This window comes from Papio anubis, chromosome 3 (genome assembly GCF_008728515.1).
Source record: "Papio anubis isolate 15944 chromosome 3, Panubis1.0, whole genome shotgun sequence".
Lineage (NCBI taxonomy): Eukaryota > Metazoa > Chordata > Mammalia > Primates > Cercopithecidae > Papio > Papio anubis.
In genome coordinates this window covers 68,614,917-68,627,338 of record NC_044978.1, presented here as the reverse complement: position 1 = coordinate 68,627,338, position 12,422 = coordinate 68,614,917, and the positions used below count along the sequence as shown (strand labels likewise).

Here is a 12,422-nt window from a genome sequence, read left to right as displayed (position 1 = left end):
GTAGATGAGGACCAAATATAGATTTCATAATATCACACATGCTTATTAATAAAGTAGATATTTTATCTTCATCCGGCTCCTATCTGTTCTTCATTGGTTCAAATTAATAACCAAGGACAAAGAGAGGTTATTAACTAAGAATCATCAACATGTATAAGTGAAGAGGGGAGTCAAGGGTTGGAAAAGAAGTTTCCAAAAACAATCCATATATATTTTAACTGATAAATGGATGTCTTAAACCCCATCAATAACAGAAGGAGCCCCAACTCATCTGGTATGTACACTTATTTTGAAATAATAATTTGCTATAACTGTAAGAGATTCACAATCATACAAAAACAGCTGCAAATCTTCTGATGATGTCTTCTCATTGCTATGTTTTGTGGAGTTTGGGGGGGTTTATTGCTTAAAAAAAGTTTAACACAACAGGTAATGCCCATACACAATAAAAATTTAAAGGTAAAAAGATTATATAGTAATAAAAAGTCTCCCTCTCTCCTCTATTTCTTGTCACCCATTCCTTTTCCTTAGAGACAGCTATTGTTACCCCTTCACTTATATTTTAGGTACATCAAGCATTTTTATATATGTCCTCATGTATTTAAATAAATGAGTGATAGATTATGTACAAGCCTCCATCCTTTTTTAAATGTTTAAGTTTTTTGTTTTTATTTCAGTAGCTTTGGGGGTACAAGTGGTTTTTGGTTACATGGATGAATTCTACAGTGGTGAATTCTGAGATGTTAGTGTACCTGCCAACCAAGCGGTATAGACTGTACCCAATACACAGTCTTTTATCCCTCACTCTCTTCCCACCATGATGGCTATATTTTGAAAACATGTTATTTACCCAGGCCACAAAATCAGAAACTGCCCACAAAAATAAATAAAATCATCATAATTTGATACTCCGGATTTTGTAATATGCAATTTTCTAGTAGGTTGTGATGACTAATTACCCTGGTAATACACTAACGTCAGATGTAAAACATAAGAGTTTTCTCATGAATGATCCAGGAGATAGATGCAGGAAAATAAATACACACAAAACTTTTTAAAATGACATTAAGTCAGGCTGGTGCAGGTGAAGTACATGGCTCTCACGGTGCTCTGTGTATCCCAATTGTGTTACATCTGGAACCTTACGAGGCCACAGGCCTTTTTAAAAAGCAAAGTTTAACCTCTATTTGTTTTGGTTTTGTCCTAATGTTCCTTGTGTTGAGATAAATGCCTTTTTAGCATAAGTTATGGATGACATAATGTATTTAAGTAAAAGAGGCTTAACTTTTTCCTATGAAAATGCCACCCAGAATTAAGATATTTTACTTGAAATTGTAGTTTGTGTCTGGTTCTTTAGGATTCTGCACACAGTAAGAGCTGTCTTTCCAGAGGGACCACCCAGTATACTGAACTGTGGCATGGCATATGACTCCACCTGCATCAGATCACACCACTGAACATCCACTGCATCCACAGAAATGTTCAAAGACTAAGAGGCAAATGCAGACTCAGCATGAGTGAGAGAAAAAGAGAATGAGGTAGAGACTTTGTGATCTCGGAGCAGATATACAGTTCAAGAATGAATGACTTCACTGGAAATACAGGACAACACCAAGTTTCTGAGAACTTATCAGGCCAGTTTCCACACAAAACCTATTGCAAGCAATCCCAGAGAATCACTTTGCAAATGAAAAGAAAGACCCAGAGCCAACAGAGCAGAGCTGTTTGGAGGATTCCAGCATCTACTGGATTCACCAGTAGTCACTTTAGAACAACTAAATAATAGTCAGAACAGATAGCAAGGAAAATGCACAAACTGTCCTGCATTCCACAGGTGCCAAAACTTAAAGTTATATGCTGGACGCACAGAGCCAGTGCCTGGAGAAAACATATTTGAATTGTGATTTAAAACATCTAAGAACATATTACAGAAAGAGGATGTCTCGGAGATGTAAAAACAAAGAATTATTGAGAGTTTAGCAAGTAGAACATAGGTCATAGGTCACAGAGTGAGTCTGAATTAGTAGAGAATTGAAGGAAATGCATGTCAAGCTCCAAACCACCTGGCAAAAAGTCGACAGAAAGACTTCTAATTAAGATAAGAATGGAATACAATGCAGAAAACTGGGCACATTCCACCAAATTGTCAAACGGAAGCATTTACAGGCAAACACTGGTTCCTATCCTCAAGCTTTGTAATATGCCTGAGGCCTGAGAAATCCAGAGTTCTTCTGCTTAAGCACTTAATTTTAAAAGAAAAGTAAAAATCAGAGGTGATCAAGAAAGATTAAAGACCCACAATACTCAGTCTATTCAGAGACCAAGCTCAAATCCTGATGGCCAATACAGAAAGTAACTGAGGTACTAGTGAGCACTCTGAAGCAGTGGGCATCAGTAAGCTCTAAGCTACACCTTTGGACAAAGAAGGAGAGGTGGCAGCGGACACTATCAGTGCTCCCCATGATCCTAAGGTCCCTTCATATACTGTCCCAAGCTCACAGAGGCTCACACCTACCAGGAGGCTCAATCCTGACTGGTACCTCCAAGTTCTTTGATATGAAATGGCTCCCCAGGGGCTCCTGGCCTTGTCCACCAGAACCATTGGCATCTTAAGCAGAATACAGGTATAAACCGAGAAAGAGTTAGGCCACATGGTCTCTCACATGACATCATTTTCCAGACACTACCACCAGGTTCTGGTTCATGTTCCATAACCACAATATACGTAACTATTGGCTTGAGAAGGATTATTCATTTGAGAGCTTCATTGTTGTTAGCAACGTAGCTACGGGGCCTAGCAGAAATGACTCCCATAACCAATTTAAATTTACTCACCAGAGGAGGGAAGGCTCATTATCTCCCTTTGAAAAGACTCAAACAGTTCCACAAGGGACAGACATAGGACCAGTAATAGAACCAGTTATTCTCCTGTATCTCGCTCTTTCTGAATCCTAGCACCTCCAAAGCTAAAATGATAATAATAATTATTAAAAAGGACCTTCAATAGTATAACTCAGGATTTGGAAGCAGCTTGCTCACTCAACATAATAAGAGATAAGATTAAAGATAGCAAGCAATAACTCCTCAATTCTAAAGGTGTTGTTCTTTAAATGTTCCCTCTAGAAGACCTACCACAGAATCTGTCCCTTCCCCTGCCCAGCTGCACAACTGGGCAGAGCAGGGAACGGCTGATATGGTTTTCCTGTGTGTCCCCACCCAAATCTCATCATGAATTGTAATAATCCCCACATGTAAATGTCAGGGCCAGGTGGAGATAATAAAATCATTGGGGCTGTTTACCCAATACTGTTATCATGGTAGTGAATAAGTCTTACGAGATGTGATGGTTTTATAAACGGGAGTCTCCTGCACAAACTCTCTTGACTACCACCATGTAAAACATGCCTCTGCTTCTCCTTTGCCTTCCACCATGATTGTGAGGCCATCCCAGCCATATGGAACTGTGAGACCATTAAACCTCTTTCCTGGCTGGGCATGGTGACTCACACCTGAAATCCTAGAACTTTGGGAGGCCGAGGCCAGCAGATCACTTCAGGTCTGGAATTCAAGACCAGCCTGGCCAACATGGTGGAACCCTGTCTCTACTAAAAATACAAAAATTAGCTGGGTGTGGTGGCATGCACCTGCAATCCCAGCTACTTGGGAGGCTGAGGCAGGAGAACCTCTTGAACCCAGGAGATGGAGGTTGCAGTGAGTCAAGATCGCACCACTGCACTCCAGTCTGGGTGACAGAGCGAGACTCCTTCTTCAAAAAAAAGAAAAAACAAAACAAAAAAAAAACAACTCTTTCCTTTATAAATTACTCAGTCTCGGGTATGTCTTTATTAGCAGCATGAGAGCAGACTAATACAATGGCTGACAATCCAAAATGAAGATGAGACCAAGACGAAAAAGAACCAGAAGGGGAGGGGGAAGGTATATAAACTAAGGGATTAAATGTATCAAAAGGTCTCAGGTGAAAAAACCAGGCTGGAAGGGAACAGAGACTTTTCATCAATATCCTTTTCTACCTTCTGAATTGTATAACAAGTACAAATATTACTTGTTCAAAACAAAGACATAAAGGGTGAAGTAAAATGAAATAGAGAATGGCAATCACGTGAGTGTACCATTACCTGAGCATAAAAATGTATAAAATCAATAGCTCCTTGGGTAGCAGAGTGAGAGAGCTGGAGACAACTAGTGTGAAAACAAAATAATAATGCAAAGACATTAAAGAACCACAGGAATAGATAACGCAAAACTAGATGATGTACTGCGGAACTATCAACTATATAATAGTACAAAAATGATTCTGTTTTACATGCAAGTCTTCCTTTTAAAATAAAAATTATCTGTTTAATGATACCTCATAGCTACACAAAACATTAATGTGATCATCACACTAAAATTTTCAGATAACAAGTATCAAAAACCATTAATAACACGTTAAAAATTGAATTTGTACCCCTTAAATATATACAAATAAAATTTTTAAAAAAGAAAAAAAAAACAGTTAAAAATGTATTATTTTTATCATTTTATGACTTACTAAGTTGTCAGGTTTTTTTGGTCACATAAATGTTTGGTTTCTGAAAATCCTTCATAGTAAAAGAATTAACTGCTGAGAAAATTAAGACCTTATAGAAAAATAGTGAAAGCCATTAAGATGTTTAAGTTCATAACAGTAAACAAAACAGCAGGCTAAATTCAGGCAATATCAATAACATTTCCCACTTAAATTATAGTGAGGACTATATTATTAATTTCCATTTTCTATCACTTGCACTGAAGAAACCTTTTAGAATCCTTTCTCAGTCACCTCCACTCCCCACCGCCAGCAGTTTCAACAATACGGGTGATGCTTTAAAATGCATTTTGCTTACAGATAACACACTGATAGTTTTATGTGTCAACTTGGATAGGCTATAGTACCCAATTATTTAATCAAACGCTGATATAGGAGTAAAGGTATTTTAATTTAATCAAACGCCGATATAGGAGTAAAAGTATTTTGTAGATACAGTTAACACCTACAATCAGTTTACTGTAAGTAAAGGAGATCACGCTCCATAATGTGTGTGGCCCTCATCCATTTAGTCACACCCCTTAAGAGCAAAAACGAAGGTATCCTGGAGAAGAAATTCTGCCTCAAGACTGCAGCATCATCTTTCTGCCTGAAGTTCCAGCCTTAGGATCTGCCCTACAGATTTCAGACTTGCTACCATCACAATACCGTAAGATAATACCTTATAATAAATAAACATATACACAATCTCCTTGGTTCTATTTCTCTGAAGACCCTTACTGACACAAGCACAGAGAGACTCTCTCTGTGTAGTTCCTTACTCTAGTTTTCCAACCTTTTCTTACTGTGTAATCTACCTCCTACATGTATCTCAGGTCTTACCCTCCTCATAGAAACTATCAAATAGCCTTGTGCCACAATGCAATGTTTCGGTCAACAGCGGACTGTATATACAATGGTGGTCTCATATGATTATAATACATTATTTTTATTGTACTTTTTCTGTATTTAGATCTTTTTCAATTTCATTTGTTAGAGAGGGGGTCTCCTTCTGTTGCCTAGACTGGAGTGCAATGACATGATCATAGTTCATTGCAGCCTTGAACTCCTGGGCTCAGGCAATCCTCCCACCTCAACCTCCTGAGCAGCTGGGACTACAGGCATGTACCAAAAGGCCCAGATAATTTTTTATATTTTTTTTAGAGATTCGGTTGCTATGTCACTCAGGCTGGGCTCCAACCCCTGGCCTCAAGCAATCCTCCTGCCTTAGCCTCCTGAGTAGCTGGAATTAGGCATAAGCCACTGTGCCTGGCTTGCTTAGATATGTTGGATCCATAAATGCTTGCCACTGTCTTCCAACTGCCTCCATTATTCAGTACAGTAACATGCTGTACAGGCTTATCGTCCAGGAGCAATAGGCTATACCATATAGCTTAGGAATACAGTAGGCTATACCATCTAGGCTTGTACAAATATGTTCTACGACGTTCACTTGATGATGCATTTCTTAGAATGAATCCCTGTCATTAAGTAATACATGAATATATAATTCCTAGGACTGCATTTTCCAAATTTTTGTTTCAACAGTCTACACCGCTGCTTTCCTATTTTGATACCTTGGGTCCTTTTTCTAATACCTAGAAAAGAACAGCAACGAATATAATTGGCATAAACTAAGATGAAAATTCTCATAACATGCAGATTTATACTGGTATATACAGATCTCTGCCTAAGCGAAACTTTAGATTGCAAAAGACTGTCTCTAGTATTACAGCTCCTTAACTATGTATTTTTCAAGGTAAGGTACATTTTAAGGCGGGCCTTTATTACAACATGAAACTGAGATTTGTTTCTATACAATTAGAACTTCAACTACTAAATTAAAAAAAAAATAATAAGTATAATATTTACAGAAGTCAAGTTCTAAATTCAGGGCACACTTATTTTGAAATTCAAACATCACACATTTTTCGATGAGGAACTTCAGATCTCTAAAACAAATGTCTAGTAAGATATTTCAACAGTCCATTTTCTCTTAAAAAAAAAGAAAAAAAGCTAAACTTTCTTTAAAAACTAAAACTTTTTTTTTATGCATCATCATGCATCATCAAGTGAACATCGCAGAACATATTTGTATATGTTTTATATACAAATGGGCACAGTGGCTCACGCCTGTAATCATAGCACTTTGGGAGGCCAAGGCAGGTAGAACACCTGAGATCAGAAGTTCAAGACCAGCCTGGCCAATGTGGCAAAACCCTGTCTCGACTAAAAATACAAAATTAGCCAGACGTGTTTGCATGTGCCTGTAATCCCAGCTACTCAGGAGACTGAGGCAGGAGAATCGCTTGAACCTCAGGGGCGGAGGTTGCAGTGAGCCTAGATCGCAACATTGCACTCCAGCCTGGGCAACAAGAGCAAATCTCCATCTCAAAAAAAAAAAAAAAACTAAAACATTTCAATACTTAAATACTTAACTGGAATCAATATCAATTAACGTAGCCTTAAAAATGCATTAAATGGTACAAAAGAAATATATTTTTAACATTAAAATAACAGTCATATCCTCACCTCCCACATTAACCTGTAATCCATATTTTCATCCAAGTCTTCAGGCATTCTCTTCTCTCCAGCAAAGGGTCCGAACTTCTCACCCTGAGTAGCAATGATTATATTGAACAAGGATTAGTACAATAAATCAACATACTAAAATAAACTATTTTTTTCTTCTGGAATGTTTTTCTGCAAATCTTCATGCCCAAAGAAGAGACACTTTTAAAATATTAACTAATTTACCCAACACAAAATGTTTATTTACAATCCAACTTAATCTGTTTTTAGCCTAAAACGCTAAATCCACAACATAGGAGCCAACATAAAAGGGTTACATCATTTACTTTCAAATTCTGAGGAGGTATTGGACATTGTATTTCATATGTTTCAATCCTCTTCATAGCCTCTGGCAAGCGATGCTGAAAAAAGCACTGAGTTTTGTCTGACTTGAGAGACAAGCCCACCAGGCAGAAAATCACCTGGTTTCCATAAAAATCATAAATTCATCCATATTCTGGACAAGAAAGAAGTGGGCTTGCCATTCTCAGAGGAAGAGTGTTCATAAATAAACTTTAAATTTGCCTGCCAATCTTTCAAACAGGCAAATGGGCACACTTTAAACCAGGCTTTCTCAAAGTGTGTGCTTTGAAGCCCACCTGCACGAGAAACACCAGTGTTATTACTTTGAGATACAGAATTCTGGTCTCTGTTAAAATCAGAATCTGGAAATAGGCTGTCCTTCAATCTACCCTAAAGGGACTGTTAAAGACATGTTCAATGAGCAAGTAACACTCTTTTCTCTTTAAAGTGACCAAAGCAGGGACTGCAGAGACATTGGGAATGAGTTGAATTTGTCCAACCAGATGTTTTGCTGCAATGTGTGCAGAGGAGACACAGAGCCACTTGTGCTTCTAAACCTGCCTATGACTATTTTTCAGCAGAATCCTACCCTTCACATGGAGGTGATGAAAGAAAAAAACCAACAAAATCTCTTTTGATGAACATTGTAAGGAGAAAAGATAACCACCAAGGCAATGTTTCAAAGATATAAATTACTTAATGAACAACAGAACACCCAACTCCTGAGAATAGTAAAATTTTAACACTTAAAGGAATTACAAATATTAATAGTTAACCCAGCCCCCTCCTTTTACAGATGAAGAAAGAGGTTCTGAGAAGCCATAAATACTGGCAGAGCCAGGAAGACCATTTCTTTAATGTTAACTTACGGGCAGAAAATACCCACAGAGATTCCTCAAATCAAGACTATAATTGCAAGTAATTTGAACACAGGTATAGCAAAGAAACAGGGAGAGTGCTGACTACTCATAACATTAGAGATATTAACAGAAAGGTTAGATAGCCAATTTTAGAGAAGCTAGAAGCCTGCTCTGCAATCCTCTCATGTCTCACTAGTCCCCTCATGCTGAAATGGGTATTCAACATCACACTCAAACACAACAGCCCCAAAGAGGCTTTCTTTACAAAGTAATCACTTCTCTCCTCCAGACGGGACCTAACCAGGATTTGATGGCAGGTAGGAAAAGCTCCACAAGAACAGGGGAGAAAAGTTAACACTTACCATGTGCCACACTCCAAATAATCCTATGTGGGAGCTTCCCCATTTAACAACTAAGAAAACTGAGCCTCGGAGTTGAAATAGTTTGCTTGATTAAGATCAATCAGGTGGCAATGATTAGACATAGTATCAGGAACCAATGGTTTATTCTGAGTGGAGTGCTCAGGCACCATCCACTTCACCAAGCCAACACTCAAAACCCTGACAGACAGCTGCATGACCCACTGCTGAGGCTGCCTGATGCCACCTCCTCAGCTTTCCATTGACTACAATTTAGCAATGACCTGGGCCATGCAATTGCCCAATGTACACACTCAATACATTGAGTACTGAATTGAAGAAACTGTGAGCTTATGTTAAAGCCAATCTAGAAAACAGACCAAAAAATACGATGTGTTTTTTGTAATAAATGTGAGGGTTAAATATGAATGAATGTGGTTCAATTTTCTCTCCACTCTGTCATGTATTTAGCCTTTATCAACTATTACAGAAAGTAATAATAATCTAAGTACACACTTTCCAAAGTAACTGATCTATCCAAACCAATCAATTTCTCTTTGCAGTACAAATTTGGAGGGGAGAAAAAAAGTGAATCTATCAATTCAGTAGTGTTCAGAGGACTAAAGAGGAAAGAATAGAAACTGAAATAAATGCAATGGGATCGGGGGGTTGGGGGGTTGGGGGGAAGCCTGCTTGGATGCAGGCCTAGGAAGATTATTAAAGGACTTAAAGCTTGATCCAATCTGTCACTGATGAACATTTGGGTTGATTCCAAGTCTTTGCTATTGTGAATAGTGCCACAATAAACATACGCGTGCATGTATCTTTATAGCAACATGATTTATAATCCTTTGGGTATATCCCCAGTAATGGGATGGCTGGGTCATATAGTATTTCCAGTTCTGGATCCTTGAGGAATCGTCATACTGTTTTCCACAGTGGTTGAACTAGTTTACAATCCCGCCAACAGTGTAAAAGTGTTCTTATTTCTCTACATCCTCTCCGGCACCTGTTGTTTCCTGATAATGATTGCCATTCTAACTGGTGTGAGATGGTATCTCATTGTAGTTTTCATTTGCATTTCTCTGATGGCCAGTGATGATGAGCATTTGTTCATGTGTCTGTTGGCTGTATGAATGTCTTCTTTTGAGAAATGTCTGTTCATAACCTTTGCCCACTTTTTGATGGGGTTGTGTTTTTTTTTGTAAATTTGTTTGAGTTCTTCGTAGGTTCTAGATATTAGCCCTTTGTCAGATGAGTAGATGTGCAAAAATTTTCTCCCATTCTGTAGGTTGCCTGTTCACTCTGATAGTAGGTTCTTTTGTTGTGCAGAAGCTCTTTCATTTAATTAGATCCCATTTGTCAATTTTGGCTTTTGTTGCTGTTGCTTTTGGTGTTTTAGACACGAAGTACTTGCCCGTGCCTATGTCCTGAATGGTATTACCTAGGTTTTCTTCTAGGGTTTTTATGGTTTTAGGTCTAACATTTAAGTCTCTAATCCATCTTGAATTAATTTTCGTATAAGGAGTAAGGAAAGGATCCAGTTTCAGCTTTCTACTTAGGGCTAGCCAATTTTCCCAGCACCATTTATTAAATAGGGAATCCTTTCCCCATTTCTTGTTTCTCTCAGGTTTGTCAAAGATCAGATGGCTGTAGATGTGTGGTATTATTTCTGAGGACTCTGTTCTGTTCCATTGGTCTATATCTCTGTTTTGGTACCAGTACCATGCTGCTTTGGTTACTGTAGCCTTGTAGTATAGTTTGAAGTCAGGTAGCATGATGCCTCCAGCTTTGTTCTTTTGACTGAGGATTGTCTTGGCAATGAGAGCTCTTTTTTGGTTCCATATGAACTTTAAAGCAGTTTTTTCCAATTCTGTGAAGAAACTCATTGGTAGCTTGATGGGGATGGCATTGAATCTATAAATTACCTTGGGTAGTATGGCCATTTTCACAATATTGATTCTTCCTATCCATGAGCATGGTATGTTCTTCCATTTGTTTATGTCCTCTTTTATTTCACTGAACAGTGGTTTGTAGTTCTCCTTGAAGAGGTCTTTTACATCCCTTGTAAGTTGGATTCCTAGGTATTCTATTCTCTTTGAAGCTATTGTGAATGGGAGTTCATTCATGATTTGGCTCTCTGTTTGTCTGTTACTGGTGTATAAGAATGCTTGTGATTTTTGCACATTAATTTTGTATCCTGAGACTTTGCTGAAGTTGCTTATCAGCTTAAGGAGATTTTGGGCTGAGATGATGGGGTTTTCTAAATATGCAATCATGTCATCTGCAAAGAGGGACAATTTGACTTCTTCTTTTCCTAACTGAATACCCTTGATTTCTTTCTCTTGCCTGATTGCCCTAGCCAGAACTTCCAACACTATGTTGAATAGGAGTGGTGAGAGAGGGCATCCTTGTCTTGTGCCAGTTTTCAAAGGGAATGCTTCCAGTTTTTGCCCATTCAGTATGATATTGGCTATGGGTTTGTCATAAATAGCTCTTATTATTTTGAGATACATTCCATCAATACCGAATTTATTGAGAGTTTTTAGCATGAAGGGCTGTTGAATTTTGTCAAAGGCCTTTTCTGCAGCTATTGAGATAATCATGTGGTTTTTGTCTTTGGTTCTGTTTATATGCTGGATTACATTTATCGATTTGCGTATGTTGAACCAGCCTTGCATACCAGGGATGAAGCCCACTTGATCATGGTGGATAAGCTTTTTGATGTGCTGCTGGATTCAGTTTGCCAGTATTTTATTGAGGATTTTTGCATTGATGTTCATCAGGGATATTGGTCTAAAATTCTCTTTTGTTTGTTCTGTCTCTGCCAGGCTTTGGTATCAGGATGATGTTGGCCTCATAAAATGAGTTAGGGAGGATTCCCTCTTTTTCTATTGATTGGAATAGTTTCAGAAGGAATGGTACCAGCTCCTCTTTATACCTCTGGTAGAATTCAGCTGTGAATCCGTCTGGTCCTGGACTTTTTTTGGTTGATAGGCTATTAATTATTGCCTCAATTTCAGAGCCTGCTATTGGTCTATTCAGGGATTCAACTTCTTCCTGGTTTAGTCTTGGGACAGTGTAAGTGTCCAAGGAAATTATCCATTTCTCCTAGGTTTTCTAGTTTATTTGCGTAGAGGTGTTTATAGTATTCTCTGATGGTAGTTTGTATTGCTGTGGGGTCGGTAGTGATATCCCCTTTGTCATTTTTTATTGTGTCTATTTGATTCTTCTCTCTTTTCTTCTTTATTAGTCTTGCTAGCAGTCTATCAATTTTGTTGATCTTTTCAAAAAACCAGCTCCTGGATTCATTGATTTTTTGGAGGGTTTTTTGTGTCTCTATCTCCTTCAGTTCTGCTCTGATCTTAGTTATTTCTTGCCTTCTGCTAGCTTTTGAATGTGTTTGCTCTTGCTTCTCTAGTTCTTTTAATTGTGATGTTAGAGTGTCAATTTTAAATCTTTCCAGCTTTCTCTTGTGGGCATTTAGTGCTATCAATTTCCCTCTACACATTCCTTTAAATGTGTCCCAAAGATTTTGATATATTGTATCTTTGTTCTCATTGGTTTCAAAGAACATCTTTGAAAATTCAGTGTTTCAAGCACTCTTCTTGAAAACTTCAAAAATTTCTGGCTGATTTCCCGACATCATTGGTTTTACTTTTTGTAGTAAATCTGCTGAAAATTTCACACTAGCAGATAGGAAAACTGTCCGCTCTTCCATTTTCTTGCTGTCCATTTGTCCCTGCATTAGTGGTATTACCT

At 38.1% G+C, this 12,422-nt stretch overlaps 1 protein-coding gene across 15 annotated transcripts in view; it reads right to left on the bottom strand.

Annotated features, from left to right (window-relative positions):
* Positions 1-12,422, bottom strand: part of PRDM5 (PR/SET domain 5) — a 233,282-nt gene that overhangs the window by 208,916 nt on the left and 11,944 nt on the right. For 14 of the 15 annotated variants that reach the window (XR_002522179.2, XR_001902801.3, XR_001902802.3 and 11 more), the window contains exon 2: positions 7,100-7,183. The exons of the other annotated variant lie outside the window; for it this stretch is intronic. Coding sequence is in view for 11 of the 14 variants with exons in the window: in XM_003899135.5 (XP_003899184.1) it covers positions 7,100-7,183 (84 nt within the window). In the remaining 3 variants the exon portion in view is untranslated. The remainder of the gene's footprint in view (positions 1-7,099; positions 7,184-12,422) is intronic. 15 annotated transcript variants of the gene reach the window in all.